Source organism: Heterodontus francisci, chromosome 38, assembly GCF_036365525.1.
Source record: "Heterodontus francisci isolate sHetFra1 chromosome 38, sHetFra1.hap1, whole genome shotgun sequence".
Lineage (NCBI taxonomy): Eukaryota > Metazoa > Chordata > Chondrichthyes > Heterodontiformes > Heterodontidae > Heterodontus > Heterodontus francisci.
Genome location: NC_090408.1, coordinates 5,233,679 through 5,252,412, shown reverse-complemented (window position 1 = coordinate 5,252,412; position 18,734 = coordinate 5,233,679). Strand labels below are relative to the sequence as shown.

General features: G+C 47.6%; 1 protein-coding gene across 5 annotated transcripts in view; it reads left to right on the top strand.

The window, feature by feature from the left end:
- Window positions 1-18,734, top strand: part of ankdd1a (ankyrin repeat and death domain containing 1A) — a 216,259-nt gene that overhangs the window by 10,239 nt on the left and 187,286 nt on the right. For all 5 annotated transcript variants that reach the window (XR_010969690.1, XM_068017665.1, XM_068017664.1 and 2 more), the window contains exons 2-4: window positions 10,624-10,727; window positions 13,374-13,472; window positions 14,734-14,832. Coding sequence is in view for 4 of the 5 variants with exons in the window: in XM_068017665.1 (XP_067873766.1) it covers window positions 10,624-10,727; window positions 13,374-13,472; window positions 14,734-14,832 (302 nt within the window). In the remaining variant the exon portion in view is untranslated. The remainder of the gene's footprint in view (window positions 1-10,623; window positions 10,728-13,373; window positions 13,473-14,733; window positions 14,833-18,734) is intronic.

The following is an 18,734-nucleotide window of genomic DNA, read 5'->3' as shown; positions in this document are numbered from 1 at the left end:
GGGGGGAATGAGGTGCAGTGTGAGGGGGGTAGGTGCAGTGTGAGGGGGGGTGAGTGGGGTAGGTGCAGTGTGAGGGGGCAATGAGGTGCAGTATGAGGGGGGTAGGTGCAGTGTGAGGGGGAGTGAGGTGCATTGTGAGGGGGGTGAGGTGCAGTGTGAGGGAGCTAGTGTTCAGTGTGAGGGGGGAGTGAGATGCAGTGTGAGGGGGGAGTGAGGTGCAGTGTGAGGGAGCTGGTGTTCAGTGTGAGGGGGGAGTGAGGAGCAGTGTGAGGGGGGAGTGAGGTGCAGTGTGAGGGAGCTAGTGTTCAGTGTGAGGGGGAGTGAGGTGCATTGTGAGGGGGTGAGGTGCAGTGTGAGGGAGCTGGTGTTCAGTGTGAGGGGGGAGTGAGGAGCAGTGTGAGGGGGGTAGTGTTCAGTGTGAGGGGGGAGTGAGGTGCAGTGTGAGGGAGCCAGTGTTCAGTGTGAGGGGGGTATATCACCATATGAGGATGGTGTAGTACAGTGTGAGGGAGAATAGTTCAATGTGGAGTGGTGTAATACAGATTGAGGGGGAGTAGCGATGTGTGAGATGTAGTGCAGTGAGGGGGGGGGGCATGTAGTACCGTGTATGGGGTTGTAGTTCAGTGTGAGTGGTGAAGTACAGTGCGGTTTTGTGGTACAGCGTGAGGGGCGTATAGTGCAGGGTGAGGGTGCTTAGTAGTATAGTGTAGGGGTGAAGTACAGTGTGATGGGATGTAGTACAGTATGAGGGGGGTAATGTACAGTGTGGAGTTTGTGACGTATAGTGTGAGGGAGTGTAGTACAGTGTGGGTTGGTGTACAAAGTGAGGGTGCTGTTGCACAGTGTGAGGGAGTGTAGTGCCGTGTGGGTTGGTGTACAAAGTGAGGGTGCTGTTGCACAGTGTGAGGGAGTGTAGTGCCGTGTGAAGTAAAGGCCTGCTCAGGTCAGGAAATAAAAACCCGAACCCAACAGAACCACATCCGTCCCGAGTTCGAGTCCCTCCACTTTTTCCCGCGCCCAACCCGACTACCGGAATGGTTCCTTACTTTGATTCCATAGTGCACTCACTCACTGTACCACTTTTGGATTAAGGAAGCTGCAGCATGAACGTGATGACGTCATAGCGACGCTCACTGTGCAGACTCAGAGTTTCCCTCCTTGTCGTCCCGGACTCCCAGCTCAGGTAAGTTTTTCAACTTTTACACTCTCCACTCCAGCAGAGCAAAATGCAAGACCCAACCTGGCCTGAAAGCCAGACCCGGAGGAGTGACCTGTCGGGTTCGGGTCGGGTAGCAGGCCTTTAGTGTGAAGGGATATATTACACAGTTGGGGGCACTATGGTACAGTGTGAGGGTGAAGTATAGTGTAAGGTGGGTGGAGTACAGAGTGAGGTGATGATGTATAGTGTGTGGCGGTGGTCCAGTACAGTATGGGGATGGTGTAGTACAATGTGGGGTGGAGTACATTGTAAGGGACTGGAGCACATTATGATGGACTATTGTACAGTGTGAGGGGGTTTAGTACAGAGTGAATGAGTAATATACTGTGAGGGAGTGTAGTACAATGTTAGGAGATGTAGTACAATGTGAGGGGTTGGAGTACAGTATGAGGGGCTGTTGTATAGTGTGAGGGATTGTAGTACAGTGTGTGGGGTGTATTACCATATGAGGGTGGTGTAGTACGATGTGGTGGTGTGTAATACAGATTGAGGGGGAGTAGTATTGTGTGATGGGGTGTAGTACATGTGAGGGGGATGTAGTGCAGTGTAGGGGGGGAGCATGTTGTATAGTGTGAGGGGGATGTAGTACCGTGTTTGGGGTTGTAGTTCAGTGTGAGGGTGGTGAAGTACAGTGAAGTTTTGTGGTACAGTGTGAGGTAAAGGCCTGCTACCCGACCCGGACCCGACGACGTTGTCTTTTGATTCTTTGATTTGATTTAGAGATACAGCACTGAAACAGGCCCTTCGGCCCACCGAGTCTGTGCCGACCATTAACCACCCATTTATACTAATCCTACACTAATCCCATATTTCTACCACATCCTCACCTGTCCCTATATTCCCCTACCACCTACCTATACTAGGGGCAATTTATAATGGCCAATTTACCTATCAACCTGCAAGTCTTTTGGCTGTGGGAGGAAACCGGAGCACCCGGAGGAAACCCACGCAGACACAGGGAGAACTTGCAAATCCACACAGGCAGTACCCAGAATTGAACCCGGGTCGCTGGAGCTGTGAGGCTGCGGTGCTAACCACTGCTCGGGTTGGGTCGGACCGGGTCCAGGTCGGACATACACAGCAAGAAGTGTTAAAAGTAAAAATCCTACTTGAGCTGGGAGTCCGGGACGTCAAAGAGGGAAACTCTGAGTCTGCACAGTGAGCGAGTGAGCGTCTCTATGACGTCATCACGCTCGTGCTGCAGCTTCCTGCACATTAGAAGTCGCAAGGTAGGTAAAGGGAACATTCCGGTGGTCGGGTCGGGCTCGGGAAAAAAATGGAGGGAGTCAGGCCGGATCGGGCTCGGGTCAGATTTGGTTCTGGTCGGGTTTTTCTTTTGTGACCTGAGCAGGCCTTTAGTGTGAGGGGCGTGTAGTACAGTGTGAGGGTGTTTAATATGGTGACGGGGTGTAGTACAGTGTGAGGGTGTTTAGTAGTGTGAAGGGGTGTAGTATAGTGTAAGGGTGTTTAATATGGAGACGGGGTGAAGTACAGTGTGAGGGGCGTGTAGTATAGTGTAAGGGTGTTTAATATGGTGTCGGGGTGAAGTACAGTGTGAGGGTGTTCAGAATTAGAATTAGAACATTACAGCGCAGTACAGGCCCTTCGGCCCTCGATGTTGCGCTGACCATCTGACCTACACTATTCCATTTTCATCCATATGTCTATCCAATGACCACTTAAATGCCCTTAAAGTTGGCGAGTCTACTACTGTTGCAGGCAGGGCATTCCACGCCCCTACTACTCTCTGCGTAAAGAAACTACCTCTGACATCTGTCCTATATCTTTCACCCCTCAACTTAAAGCTATGTCCCCTCGTGTTTGCCATCATCATCCGAGGAAAAAGACTCTCACTATCCACCCTATCTAACCCTCTGATTATCTTATATGTCTCTATTAAGTCACCTCTCCTCCTCCTTCTCTCTAACGAAAACAACCTCAAGTCCCTCAGCCTTTCCTCGTAAGACCTTCCTTCCATACCAGGCAACATCCTAGTAAATCTCCTCTGCACCCTTTCCAAAGCTTCCACATCCTTCCTATAATGCGGTGACCAGAACTGCACGCAATACTCAAGGTGCGGCCTCACCAGAGTTTTGTACAGCTGCATCATGACCTCGTGGCTCCGAAACTCGATCCCCCTACTAATAAAAGCTAACACATCATATGCCTTCTTAACAGCCCTATTAACCTGGGTAGCAACTTTCAGGAAGTTTGCCGGCTCAGGCCGCCTCGGCCCTCCAGACTGCTAATGCAGAGCTGGGAGAGGCAGCTGCTGCCGTAGATACTGTCGAGCTTCAGGACCTAGGGCGAACCGCAAAAGAGGCCTCAGACGCCGTCCACAAAATGGAGACTACATTCACCGACGTCGAGGTTGATGAACTCCTTGGAACAGCAGACGACCCCCCGTTTAACCTCCGTGAGCTCCGAGGCCTGGACAGAGCCCTGCAGACTATCCAAGGCGAGCTTACCAACAACCTCGCCAAACTCACAGAACTGGATGAGCACATTGCCTTGGAGAAACGCAATATGGTGTCGGGGTGAAGTACAGTGTGAGGGGGTGTAGTATAGTGTGAGGGTGTTTAATATGGTGGGGTGAAGTACAGTGTGAGGGTGTTTAGTAGTGTGAGGGGGTGTAGTATAGTGTAAGGGTGTTTAGTATGGTGTCGGGGTGAAGTACAGTGTGAGGGTGTTTAATATGGTGTCGGGGTGAAGTACAGTGTGAGGGGGTGAAGTATAGTGTAAGGGTGTTTAATATGGTGTCAGGGTGAAGTACAGTGTGAGGGTGTTTAATATGGTGGGGTGAAGTACAGTGTGAGGGTGTTTAGTAGTGTGAGGGGGTGTAGTATAGTGTAAGGGTGTTTAATATGGTGTCAGGGTGAAGTACAGTGTGAGGGGGTGTAGTACAGTGTGAGGGTGTTTAATATGGTGGGGTGAAGTACAGTGTGAGGGTGTTTAGTAGTGTGAGGGGGTGTAGTATAGTGTAAGGGTGTTTAATATGGTGTCAGGGTGAAGTACAGTGTGAGGGGGTGTAATACAGTGTGAGGGTGTTTAATATGGTGGGGTGAAGTACAGTGTGAGGGTGTTTAGTAGTGTGAGGGGGTGTAGTATAGTGTAAGGGTGTTTAATATGGTGTCAGGGTGAAGTACAGTGTGAGGGGGTGTAGTACAGTGTGAGGGTGTTTAATATGGTGTCGGGGTGAAGTACAGTGTGAGGGTGTTTAATATGGTGTCGGGGTGAAGTACAGTGTGAGAGTGTTTAATATGGTGGCGGGGTGAAGTACAGTGTGAGGGGGTGAAGTATAGTGTAAGGGTGTTTAATATGGTGTCAGGGTGAAGTACAGTGTGAGGGGGTGTAGTACAGTGTGAGGGTGTTTAATATGGTGGGGTGAAGTACAGTGTGAGGGTGTTTAGTAGTGTGAGGGGGTGTAGTATAGTGTAAGGGTGTTTAATATGGTGTCAGGGTGAAGTACAGTGTGAGGGGGTGTAGTACAGTGTGAGGGTGTTTAATATGGTGTCGGGGTGAAGTACAGTGTGAGGGTGTTTAATATGGTGTCGGGGTGAAGTACAGTGTGAGAGTGTTTAATATGGTGGCGGGGTGAAGTACAGTGTGAGGGGGTGTAGTACAGTGTGAGGGTGTTTAATATGGTGGGGTGAAGTACAGTGTAAGGGTGTTTAGTAGTGTGAGGGGGTGTAGTATAGTGTAAGGGTGTTTAATATGGTGTCAGGGTGAAGTACAGTGTGAGGGTGTTTAATATGGTGTCAGGGTGAAGTACAGTGTGAGAGTGTTTAATATGGTGTCAGGGTGAAGTACAGTGTGAGGGGGTGTAGTACAGTGTGAGGGTGTTTAATATGGTGTCGGGGTGAAGTACAGTGTGAGGGTGTTTAATATGGTGTCGGGGTGAAGTACAGTGTGAGGGTGTTTAATATGGTGGCGGGGTGAAGTGCAGTGTGAGGGGGTGTAGTACAGTTTGAAGGGATATAGTACAGAGTGGGGGCACTGTGGTACAGTGTGTCATAGAGTGATCCAGCACTGAAACAGGCCCTTCAGCCCACCAAGTCTTTGCCAACCATCAACCACCCATTAATACTAATCCTACATTAATCCCATATTCCTGACCACATCCCCACCTTCCCTCAATTCTCTTATCACCTACCTACACTAGGGGCAATTTACAATGGCCAATTTACCTATCAACCTGCAAGTCTTTGGTTGTGGGAGGAAACCCACGTGGTCACAGGGAGAACTTGCAAACTCTGCACAGGCAGTACCCAGAACCGAACCCGGGTCGCTGGAGCTGTGAGGCTGCAGTGCTAACCACTGCGCTACTGTGCCGCTGCGTGTGAGGGGTGAAGTGCAGTTTGAGGGAGTGGAGTATAGTGTGAAGGGGTGAGGTACAGTCTGAGGGGGTCTAGTACAGAGTGAGGTAATGATGTATACTGTGTGGGGGTGGTGTAGTACACTGTGAGGGGCTGTTGTGTAGTGTGTTAGGGGGTGTAGTGTGTTAGGGGGTGTAGTACAGTGTGAGGATGGTGTACAGTGTGAGGAAGTGTAGTGTGAAGGGATATAGTACAGAGTTGGGGCACCTTGGTACAGTGAGAGAGGCTGGAGTACAGTGTGAGGGGTGAAATACAGTGTAAGGTGGTGTAGTACAGAGTGAGGTGATGACGCGTAGTGTGTGGGGTATTGTAGTACAGTGTGAGGGTGGCGTAGTACTGTGTTAGGGGGTGTAGTACAGTGAGGATGCTGTACAGGTGTGGGGGTGGCGTAGTACAGTGGGCTGGAGTACAGTATGAGGGGCTGTTGTGCAGTGTTAGGGGGTGTAGTGCAGTGTGAAGGAGTATAATACTAAATGGGGGCATTGTATTACAGTGTGATAGGGTGAAGTACAGTGTGAGGGGCTGGAGTACAGTGTGTGGGGGGTGAAATACAGTGTAAAGGAGCTGGTGTACAGTGTGAGGGGGAGTATTACCATATGAGGGGGGTGTAGTACTGTGTGAGGGAGTGTAGTTCAATGTGGTGGGTTGTGATACAGATTGAAGGGGAGTAGTACTGTGTGAGTGGGGTGCAGTACCATGTGAGGGGGTGTAGTATAGTGTGGGTGTGTAGTACAGTGTGAGGGGGTTGTAGTGCGAGTGTAGTGCAAAGTGGGGGGGGGGTGGTACAGTGTGAGGGGGATATAGTACCATGTTTGGGGTTGTAGTTCAGTATGAGGGAGTGTAGTTCAGTGTGAGGATGGTGAAGTGCAATTAGGGGCGTGTGGGGTTGCAGTACAGTGCTGGGTGGGTATTCAGTGTTTGGTGGGGTGTAGTACCATGTGAGGGGGCGTGTAGTACAGTGTGAGGGTGTGTGGTAGTGAGCGGGTGTCAGCGGTCCATTCCCTCTATCTCTCTAGTTCCGCTCCCCCTCTCTCCAGTTCTGTTTCCCCTTTCTCTCGAGTTCCGTTTCCCCTTTCTCTCGAGTTCCGTTTCCCCTTTCTCTCGAGTTCCGTTTCCCCTTTCTCTCGAGTTCCGTTTCCCCTTTCTCTCGAGTTCCGTTTCCCCTTTCTCTCGAGTTCCGTTTCCCCTTTCTCTCGAGTTCCGTTTCCCCTTTCTCTCGAGTTCCGTTTCCCCTTTCTCTCGAGTTCCGTTTCCCCTTTCTCTCGAGTTCCGTTTCCCCTTTCTCTCGAGTTCCGTTTCCCCTTTCTCTCGAGTTCCGTTTCCCCTTTCTCTCGAGTTCCGTTTCCCCTTTCTCTCGAGTTCCGTTTCCCCTTTCTCTCGAGTTCCGTTTCCCCTTTCTCTCGAGTTCCGTTTCCCCTTTCTCTCGAGTTCCGTTTCCCCTTTCTCTCGAGTTCCGTTTCCCCTTTCTCTCGAGTTCCGTTTCCCCTTTCTCTCGAGTTCCGTTTCCCCTTTCTCTCGAGTTCCGTTTCCCCTTTCTCTCGAGTTCCGTTTCCCCTTTCTCTCGAGTTCCGTTTCCCCTTTCTCTCGAGTTCCGTTTCCCCTTTCTCTCGAGTTCCGTTTCCCCTTTCTCTCGAGTTCCGTTTCCCCTTTCTCTCGAGTTCCGTTTCCCCTTTCTCTCGAGTTCCGTTTCCCCTTTCTCTCGAGTTCCGTTTCCCCTTTCTCTCGAGTTCCGTTTCCCCTTTCTCTCGAGTTCCGTTTCCCCTTTCTCTCGAGTTCCGTTTCCCCTTTCTCTCGAGTTCCGTTTCCCCTTTCTCTCGAGTTCCGTTTCCCCTTTCTCTCGAGTTCCGTTTCCCCTTTCTCTCGAGTTCCGTTTCCCCTTTCTCTCGAGTTCCGTTTCCCCTTTCTCCCGAGTTCCGTTTCCCCTTTCTCCCGAGTTCCGTTTCCCCTTTCTCCCGAGTTCCGTTTCCCCTTTCTCCCGAGTTCCGTTTCCCCTTTCTCCCGAGTTCCGTTTCCCCTTTCTCCCGAGTTCCGTTTCCCCTTTCTCCCGAGTTCCGTTTCCCCTTTCTCCCGAGTTCCGTTTCCCCTTTCTCCCGAGTTCCGTTTCCCCTTTCTCCCGAGTTCCGTTTCCCCTTTCTCCCGAGTTCCGTTTCCCCTTTCTCCCGAGTTCCGTTTCCCCTTTCTCTCTTGAGTTCCATTCGCTCTCCCTCTCTAGTTCTGAACCCCTCTTTCTCTAGTTCCTGTGCCCATGTCTCTCCAGTTCTGTTCCCTCTCTCTGTAGTTACATTCACTTTCTCTCCAGTTCTGTTCCCTCTCTCTGTAGTTACATTCACTTTCTCTCCAGTCCCGTTCCCTCTCCAGTCCCGTTCCCTCTCCAGTCCCGTTCCCTCTCCAGTCCCGTTCCCTCTCCAGTCCCGTTCCCTCTCCAGTCCCGTTCCCTCTCCAGTCCCGTTCCCTCTCCAGTCCCGTTCCCTCTCCAGTCCCGTTCCCTCTCCAGTCCCGTTCCCTCTCCAGTCCCGTTCCCTCTCCAGTCCCGTTCCCTCTCCAGTCCCGTTCCCTCTCCAGTCCCGTTCCCTCTCCAGTCCCGTTCCCTCTCTGTCTTGTTGCATTCAGTGTTTCTCTCTTTCCATTCCCTTCTCTCTCTAGTTCTGTTCTCTGTCTAGTTCCAGTTCCTCCCTCCCTCTATTTCCATTCCCTTTCTCTCTCTAGTTTCATTATCCCACTCTCTCTGTTTCTGTACAAGTCGGAATTGTTTTTGACAAGGTACTGCAGAAGAGGCTGTTCCAGATCAGTGCCTCTTGTATTAGTGGCAATATATTGAGCTGGATTGAAAACTGACTGGAGGGCCATAGTCAGAAAGGAGTTATTGTTATGAACACTGGACTTTGTAACAGGATTGTTTATAAAAATGGTGGTTTTTAAAAGTTTAAGATGGAGTCCGGAAGGTCATGTGACCTCACATCCACTCTGCTAAAGGACAAGACAGATCAAAGACTTTTTTGAATAAAAGAGACTGCAGGGGTAACACCTGAAGAACAATGAGTTTCATTCTCCCAGACTTTCAGGTCGTAAAATGAGGAGTCAGTGATTCTGAAGATGCAAATATACCAAGCAGCTGTTAACATCTGGGAACAATGGAAGGCCCAGGTGGCTCTGTGAAACCAGACTTCTGGACTTTGCATATTGGAACAGGACAATAAGCTATTGACATTTGAGTCCAGATAATTTTAACAGATTTTCTGAAGCAAGGCAGGCTGTAAGAAGGGAACCAGCAGTTGCAGCCTCGAGGGAGAGAGAGAGAGGGCACGGCTGCTGTTGGAAGCCTGATACAGTAAAAGTCTGTGAAGACTTGAACCTGTTTTGAAAGTTGAAGCTTGTGGAGATCCAACCCATTGTAACTGGGAGGAGTTTGGGACGTTTAACCGCAATGGATTTTGTCATCAAAAAGGACTGTAATGTATAAGTGTGGTGTGATGTTTTCAAGTATTTTAATAAGTGAAGAAAATACCTTTATTTGTAATCTGGGATATCAGCTATTTACAAAATACTATTTAGTTAATGGGGATTTCTTTTAGTTTACTTGTTATAATGAAAGTCTTAAAATGTGAAACCTTGCGTCAGGGGTTCATATTTCGTATTTTAACGTGAACACCTGCTGAGGTTGTAACAGTTATCAATGGGTTTGCATCTGCTTGGATCCAGCAATGGTGTCCCGTAGGATTCAGAGTTGAGACTGTTGGTCTTTGCTGTTTTTATTAGTGTTCTGGATGTTGGTGTTGGGGGGAGCGATGTGAAAATTTTCAGATGTTGGACAGGATACTGGCAGCAGAGGTTTTGATGAGCTGAAGTTTAAGGAGGGTGGAGGAGGGGAGGCTGACCAGGAGAGTGTTGGGATAGTTGAGTCTGGTGGTGGAAAAAGCATGGGTGAGGGTTTCAGCAACAGATGGCCTGAGGCACAGTCAGGCAATGTTAGAAAGGTGAAAGTAGGCAGTTTTTGTGATGGGGAGGCCATATGATTGAAAGCTCAGCTTGGGCTAAATAGCATGTTGATGTGGTGACCAGGGAGGAGAATGGAATCTATAATGCAGGGAGAGGATAACTTTGGTCTTCCCAATGTTTCACATGTGGAGTTCTCTGGGTGCAGGGTACACTGGGTGCGGGGTGTTCTGGGTGTGATGCATGCTGGTTTTAGATTGCTCTGGGTGTGGGGTACTCTGGTTTTGGGGTGTTGTGGGTATGAGATACTCGGTTTGGGGTACCATTTTTAGGGTGCTCTGGGCATGAGGTAGTCTGGGTGCCGTGTAGTCTGGGTGCCGTGTAGTCTGGGTGCCGTGTAGTCTGGGTGCCGTGTAGTCTGGGTGCCGTGTAGTCTGGGTGCCGTGTAGTCTGGGTGTGTGGAATCTGGATGGCTTGTTATTGCAGAGATAGTGTCAGTAGCACAAGACCTAGAATTACCTGGGTGTCTCATGAAAGGTAGTGAGGAAGAGATGGGATCAGACTATGTGTCTAGTGGAGAGAAACACTGAAGAGAGTTTTTGGGTGGATTGAGCTGCTATACAGAATTACGTGGAATCTACAGCACAGCGGCCCAACTAGTCTGTGCTGCAGTTTATGCTGCACACAATCTTCTCTCATTCTATCTACTTCATCTCAGCCTTTCGGCTTATGTTTCTTTTCCCTTTTCTCTTGTACTCATCTATGTTCCTTTTGGAAGCATTTAAACTATTTGCCTTAACCAATTCCCGTGGTAGCAAGTTCCACATTCTACCACTCCGAGTGAAGTTTCTGGTTATTTCCCCATTGGATTTATTATTGATTATCCTGTATATACGGCCCCTAATTTTGGAATCTCCTTATCGACCCTGACAATTTATTCATAATTTTAAAGACCTTGATCAGATGAGCTGTAAAACAACTCTTTTCTAAAGAAAAAAGCCCCAATCTTTCCTGATAGCTGTAATGTTCTTCTGGGCCATTGTAAGATTCTGTATCATGCTAATACTTGATTGATTTTTTTTTCTTTTCCTGAAGTACTGCGGTCAGAGCAGGATCTGCATGATGCAGCAAAGGGGAATGACCTGACCAGGATGGAGCAGCTATTGAAGAAGGGGGTGGATATCAATGCCAAAAACAACGTAGGTGAAATATTCCTTTATTTTCCTATAACCAGTGATGTACGTCAGTATCCAAGTTGCACAGCATTGGAGGAAGTTGCACCGAACTTTTACAGTGAATGGCCTGAGTACTTTCAGTACACAATATCCATTCTGGAAATAGAAACAGAAAGTGCTGGAAATACTTAGCAGACAGGCAACATCTGTGGAGAGAGAAACAGAGTTAATGTTTCTGGACCTTTGTCAGAACTTGAAAAAATTAGAGGTGTTACAGGTTTTAAGCAAGTAAAGAGGCAGGGAAAGGAGTGAAATGGGGAATGAACGCAAAGGAAGGTCTGTGATAGGGTGGAAGACAGGAGAGGTTAAATGACAAAAGGGATAATAATGCAAGGCAAAATGGGGTGGTAATGGGATAAAGAAACAAAAGATTAGAGGAGATGTGAATGGGAAAACAGAATCATCACCAACAGCTACCGTCCAAAAACACAAAACAAAAACACACAAAGATCTGAAGTTGTCGAACTCAGTGTTGAGTCCAGAAGGATATACATACAAATACTGATGTTTATTGTGAGGGGATGTGGCCAGGTGTATCACTGCTCAGTCTTGCTGCACAGAGTCTGTACAAACAGCAGGATTTTCTATTCTTTTCATTTATACACAGCTGCTCCAAGAATGGTCTCCAGTCATCACCTCACCATCAGGATTATTGACCAGAACATTGAAGAGCAGGGGAGCTCTCCCCAGTGTCCTGACCAATATCTATCTACAATCAGTCTCACTACAAACTGGTGATCTGGTTATCACATTACTGTTTTTGGGAGCTTGCTGTATGCAAATTGGCTGCTACGTTTCCTACATGACAACAGTGACTACATTTTAAAAGTACTTCATTGGTTGTAGGGCGTTTGGGACATCCTGAGGTCATGAAAGGCACTATATAAATTCACTTTTTTTTTAACTGTTACAAACTGTTAACATCTAAAAATGGGTTGTGCAGACCTGTCAGCAAAGGAGAAGCAGGTGGTCCTTGGGTGCAGTATGGTAAAAAAAACAGCAATTTAATCAGAGCATTCCCATTATTAATTTCTTGCAATTCAAGTACTGTTGGATAAAGTAGAATTTCAAAAGGAAAAAATACTATTCTGCAAAGAAATTCTGTTCCATCTGTACTTTTGGGGCAGATTTTCCAAACCTTTGGTCCATGGTAAATGCCTATTCTCTGGGCACAAAAGATTAGGAAAAGTGAATGGAGACCTATTCTGATAAGACCCCAGATATCTGTGTCTCTGCCCCCTTTACACTTCCCTGGATATTGGGGTCTCAGCCCCCTTTATATTGCCCTTGATATTGGGGTCTCAGCCCCCTTTATATTGCCCTGGATATTGGGGTCTCAGCCCCCTTTATATTGCCCTGGATATTGAGGTCTCAGCCCCCTTTATATTGCCCTGGATATTGGGGTCTCAGCCCGCCTTTATATTGCCCTGGATATTGGGGTCTCAGCCCCCTTTATATTGCCCTGGATATTGGGGTCTCAGCCACCTTTATATTGCCCTGGATATTGGGTCTCAGCCCCTTTATATTGCCCTGGGTATTGGGGTCTCAACCCCCCTTTATATTGCCCTGGATATTGGGGTCTCAGCCCCCTTATATTGCCCTGGATATTGGGGTCTCAGCCCCCCTTTATATTGCCCTGGATATTGGGGTCTCAGACCCCCTTTATATTGCCCTTGATATTGGGGTCTCAGCCCCTTTATATTGCCCTGGATATTGGGGTCTCAGCCCCCCTTTATATTGCCCTGGATATTGGGGTCTCAGCCCCTTTATATTGCCCTGGATATTGGGGTCTCAGCCCCCTTTATATTGCCCTGGATATTGGGGTCTCAGCCCCCTTTATATTGCCCTGGATGTTGGGGTCTCAGCCCCTTTATATTGCCCTGGACATTGGGGTCTCAGCCCCCCTTTATATTGCCCTGGATATTGGGGTCTCAGCCCCTTTATATTGCCTTGGATATTGGGGTCTCAGCCCCTTTATATTGCCCTGGATATTGGGGTCTCAGCCCCTTTATATTGCCCTGGATATTGGGGTCTCAGCCCCCCTTTATATTGCCCTGGATATTGGGGTCTCAGCCCCTTTATATTGCCCTGGATATTGGGGTCTCAGCCCCTTTATATTGCCCTGGATATTGGGGTCTCAGCTCCTTTATATTGCCCTGGATATTGGGGTCTCAGCCCTTTTACGCTGCCCTGGATATCTGCATGTTTTCCCAGGGTAGCGAACTGTTTACATCTGTACTTGGTTTAAGTCAATCTCTCCCAGGCTAATGAGGCAGCAGGAATTAATCCCAGCTCCTTTTGCAGCTGATCTTCAGGCCTTTGAACCGGGAGCTGGGGTGGGTAAATTGGGAGTTGGGGTTTGGGTTGGGGCTGGAGTTTCGGCAATTTGTGGGATGGGGGAGAGATGTTGGTGTGTGTACCGAGGGATGGGCGGACCAGTGGTCCGGTCTCAGTTGTGCCAGGGTTGTGGGTTGGGTTGGTGGGGGTGGACTGTGCTTCCCAGGGTGGATGTGCCAGTTGCTGGGATCCTGTTGTTACTTGTTTGATGGAGGGAGCAGTGATGAGAGGTACACTGTAGACAGCCAATTCTATTCAAATGTTGTTTTTCAGATAGACCGGACAGCTTTGCACTGGGCGGCTGGGGCTGGACATGAACAGGCCGTGAAATTCCTTCTTGACCATGATGCCTCAGTGGATGATCAAGACAGTGTAGGTCACTTAAACATTCACTCTTCACATATGGCAGTTTTGCAATTTCTGAACTTTCCACTTGCAGCAATGTGTTGGCTGGAAATCAGCACCAGCATGGCAGGTGCAGAGCCACAAACATTGTAACTGGGACAGATAGATGCAGCTGTAGTGTGACTGGGTCAAATTGTAGATGGAGCCAAGTAACTGGCTGTAATTAGTGGAGTGCTGCAAGGATCAGTGCTGGGACATCAGCTGTTTACAATTTTTAGGTTATTCACTTTGAAAGTAAGAATAGAAAAGCAGAAAATTTAAAAAAATTTTAAATATTGATGTTCAGAGACTTGGGTGTACTCATACAAAGGACACAGGATTTTAGCATGTACGTATAGCAAGCAATTAGCAAATGGCATGTTGGCTTTTATTGCAAGGGGTATAAGAAGCAAGTTTTGCTACAATTGTATAGGGCTTTGGTGAGACCACACCTGGAGAACTGTGCACAGTTTTGATCTTCATTTCCAAGGAAGCCTTGGAGGCAGTACAGAGAAGGTTCACTAGATTGGTTCCTGGGATGAGAGGATGAGTAAATTGGGTCTATACTGTGTGGAGTTCAGTAGAATGAGAGGTGATCTTGTTGAAACATACAAGATTCTGAAGGGTAGACACAGGTTATTTCCCCTGACTGGGAAATCTAGAACACGGGGGGCACAGTCTCAGAATAAGTGGTCCATCATTTCAGAGTAGATGAGAAATTTCTTAGAGTCATAGTGTTATACAGCACAGAAACAGGCCCTTCGGCCCATCGTGTCTGTGCCAGCCATCAAGCACCTAACTATTCTAATCCCATTTTCCAACACTTGGCCCATAGCCTTGTACGCTATGGTGTTTCAAGTGCTCATCTAAATACTTCTTAAATGTTGTGATGGTTCCTGCCTCTACCACTTCTTCAGGAAGTGAGTTCCAGATTCCAACCACCCTCTGGGTGAAACATTTTTTCCTCAAATCCCTCTAAACCTCCTGCCCCTTACCTTAAATCTATGCCCCCTGGTTATTGACCCCTCTGCTAAAGGAAAAAGTTTCTTCCTATCAACGCCCCTCATAATTTTGTATACCTCAATCATGTTCCCCCTCAGCCTTCTCTGCTCTAAGGAAAATAACCATAGCTTTTTCAGTCTCTCTTCATAGCTGAAATGCTCCAGAGATTGTAGAAGGAACCCCATTGTAACTGGTTCAGATTGTTTAAGGTCCCATTTGGTTGAGTTTCATATGTTTGTTCCCACAGTTTGGGATGAATGCTCTGCTTCTGGCTGCCTGGTTTGGTCATCTCCGCATTCTTCGAACACTGGTCAACGTCGGAGCCAAGCTGTCGTGTGAAAACAAAGTAAGTAAATCTGTGGGTGGCTGGGAGGTCACTGTCTCGGTAGGGGAGGGAATGGAGCTGGAATGGTGTGACTATCTCCTGGGAGGTCACTGTCTCCCGGAAAGCATGTGACTATCTTTCGGGAAGTGACTCTGTCCAGGGGAGGGATGGGTGGGTGGTGTGATTTTGACTTCTTGTCACTATTTCTCATTGCACCTCTGTGTACTGCTTTGGAGCATATTTGTACATTAAAGGTGTTAAATGAGTGCAATTTATTTTTCCCTACCACTACCTTTACCTCAGACTTTTCCCCATTTATGATGGGAACAAGGATATAATGTTTGAAAGGAATAGCAATACTGCACAAAGGATTGGGAGAGACAGATAGCACCAGATAGCACAGTGGCGCAGTGGTTAGCACTGCAGCCTCACAGCTCCAGGGACCCGGGTTCGATTCTGGGTACTGCCTGTGCGGAGTTTGCAAGTTCTCCCTGTGTCTGCGTGGGTTTCCTCCGGGTGCTCCGGTTTCCTCCCACATGCCAAAGACTTGCAGGTTGACAGGTTAATTGGCCATAATAAATTGCCCCGAGTATAGGTAGGTGGTAGGGAAATATATAGGGACAGGTGGGGATGTGGTAGGAATATGGGATTAGTGTAGGATTAGTATAAATGGGTGGTTGATGGTCGGCACAGACTCGGGGGGCCGAAGGGCCTGTTTCAGTGCTGTATCTCTAAACTAAACTAAACTAAGAAGCAGTAAGGTATTAGGTGGGGTCAGAGTAAGACGGAATGCAGTAAGGTCTAAATTAGGTTTCCTGTGCATATCTACTGTGGTAAATACGGTTGGTGAGCTGCAGCTGCAGATAGTCACATGGGGATATAATTGCGGCAATAATGGAGACCTGGCTCAAAAAAGGACAGGGCTGGGTCCTAAATATTCCTGGATACAAGCTGTTCAGGAAGAGTAGGAAAGAAAAGAGAGGAAGATGGGTTACAGTATTGATTACAGAGAACCTTACAGTGCTGGAGAGGGGGGGATGTCCTTGTTAATTATATGCAGGTGGAGGGTGTTAATTGGGGTCTTGTGCACTTATAAGGAGACACGTACTGAGACTGGTGGAGATTTTGAGTGAGGAGCTACATGTTTGTAATCCTTTCTACTCAGTATAATAAATGTGAAACTGAGTAAAGATAGGCTCCAGCATCATCCTTCCACAAAAAGTTTCTGGAATTTAACATGGTAGTTGAGGATGGGTGCCTAAAACTGAAGGTTGGAAACTAAGAAAATTACTTTTTTTTAACATAAAAAACTAAAATCTCAGTGGCTATTGTAGAAAATATGGCAGAAAGTGTAAATTGTCAGGTTATGATTACTCTCTGATGTTCTTTGATTCTGAACCACATGACCAGTGGAAGAATGAAGTGGATTTGTGAACACAACTTATGTCCCTACCAAAGAGGAAACAAGGTATGGCCTTGGCATTGCCACTTCCTAACAAAAGTAAAATCAGAAGTAAAGTGTTCTGTGAACTGGATGCTCATCAGTTGGATACTGATGAAGGGTTGGATCCACTGTTAGAATTCTTGGATGGAATTTACAAGAAAGATGACCTATTGAATGCTTATGAGACATGGTCTGACGTTGATAGATTTCGGAAAACAGATGGTTTACTCAATGGAGGAATATATCATGGAAGTTAACAGACTGTACAGAAGATTGAGGAAATTCAATTTGGAGATCCTTGTTCAGTACTAGCATTTAAATTACTAGATTGTGCTAGGGTGTCGCACATGGACAGGCTCTTGGTTCCAACTGGGGTTCGGTTCTTGGAAACAGACTGCCTGTTAAATCAGATGTCTGCTGCCTTAAAGAAATTCCTGGGGAAACAATCATTTCCTGCAGCCCTGATAGAACAAACAAGATATTCCGTGGTGTCACAAAGAATGAAGGACTCAATGATCACCGGATTTCAAAATGACCCAGATACTGGACGCAGGCATAAGTACAATGGAAGAGTGAAACACAGGCGGAATGAGGATGAAAGCAACTTTAGCAGATCTGACTATTACAGCGGAAGACAGAATTGGAAGAGCAATCATAGGCGACTGAATCCCAGGAATTCCCAAGGAACAGTTAATAGAAGTGCTTCAGGTGTGACTCAAAGTATCATTGTGCAATGAACTACCCAAAGGGGAAGGGCGGAGTCCTGGAAATAAACAAGACGAAGAGAATTCTGAGGTGGAAGAGGAAGATACTGATTAATCTGAACGAATTATACAGGTCTGAAAGAGTTTTAGTCCTGTGATGAATATGTTAGTTGTGGATTCATTCAGCTGTGCTATGTTAGCTAGTGCTTGCACATCAACAATAGGTGGTACAATTTGGTTAAAATGTTATCTGGATTCAGTAGTGAGGATCGACGCAAGGAGTATAAAAGTACTCCAGTTTAAGTTTGGTGATGATAACACGATGAAGTCACTGAAGAGATTAGTAGTTCCATGTAAAATAGCTGGAGTAAGCCACTTTATCAGTACTGATGTAGTCTCTAGTGAGATGCCTTTACTATTTCAATGGAAAAGGCACAGATGAAACTTGATATGGAGCATGGTATAGCAATTGTTTTTGGAAAGTACAGAGGGATCTTGGTGTACTTGTCCAAAGATCACTGAAGGTAGCAGCACAGGTGGATAAGGTGGTGAGGAAGGCATATGGGATACTTGCCTTTATTAGCTGAGGCATAGAATATAAGATCAGGGAGGTTATGATGGAGCTGTATAAAACGCAAGTTAGGCCACAGCTGGAGTACTGTTTACAGTTCTGGTTGCCACACTATTAGAAGGATGTGATTGCACTGGAGAGGGCGCAGAGGAGATTCACCAGGACGTTGCCCGGGCTGGAACATTTCAGCTATGAAGAGAGACTGGATTGGCTAGGGTTGATTTCCTTACAGCAGAGAAGGCCCCTCAGCCTGTTTGAGGTATACAAATTATGAGGGGCATAGATAGGGTAGATAGGAAGAAACCTTCATCCAGAGGGTGGTTGGAATCTGGAACACACTGCCTGAAGGCATGGTAGAGACAGGAACCCTCACAACATTTAAGAAGTATTTAGATGAGCACTTGAAACACTATAGTATACAGGGCCACGGGCCAAGTGCTGGAAAATGGGATTCAAATAGATAGGTGCTTGATGGCCAGCACAGACACGATGGGCCGAAGGGCCCATTTCTGTGCTGTATAACTCTTTGACTCTATGACTCTAAAGTCAGTGAATTTGCAGTTTATACAACCAGGGCATTATTGTATCCCCTTATTAGAGAAGTATTAATGTCCTCAGCCGTGTCCGGCCCATTTCCTGCACCTCTACCCTCACCCCTTCACCTCCCTCCCAGAACCGCGACAGGGTTCCCCTTGTCCTCACTTTCTGCCCCACCAGCCTCCACGGCCAAAGGATCATCCTCCGCCATTTCCGCCACATCCAGTGTGATGCCACTACCAAACACTTCTTCCCCTCCCCTCCCCTGTCAGCATTCCGAAGGGATCGTTCCCTCCGTGACACCCTGGTCCACTCCTCCATTACCCCCAACACCTCGCCCCCTTCCCAGGGCACCTTCCCGTGCAATCGCAGGAGGTGCAATACCAGCACTTTTACCTCCTTTCTCCTCACTATCCAAGGCCCCTAACGCTCCTTTCAGGTGAAGCAGCTTGTACTTCTTTCAATTTAGTATACTGTATTCGCTACTCACAATGTTGTCTCCTCTACATTGGGGAGACCAAACGCAGATTGGGTGACGGCTTTGCGGAACACCTCCGCTCAGTCCGAAAGCATGACCCCGAGCTTCTGGTTGCTGGCCATTTCAACACTCCCCCCTGCTCTCATGCCCACATCTCTGTCCTGGGATTGTTGCAGTGTTCCAGTGAAC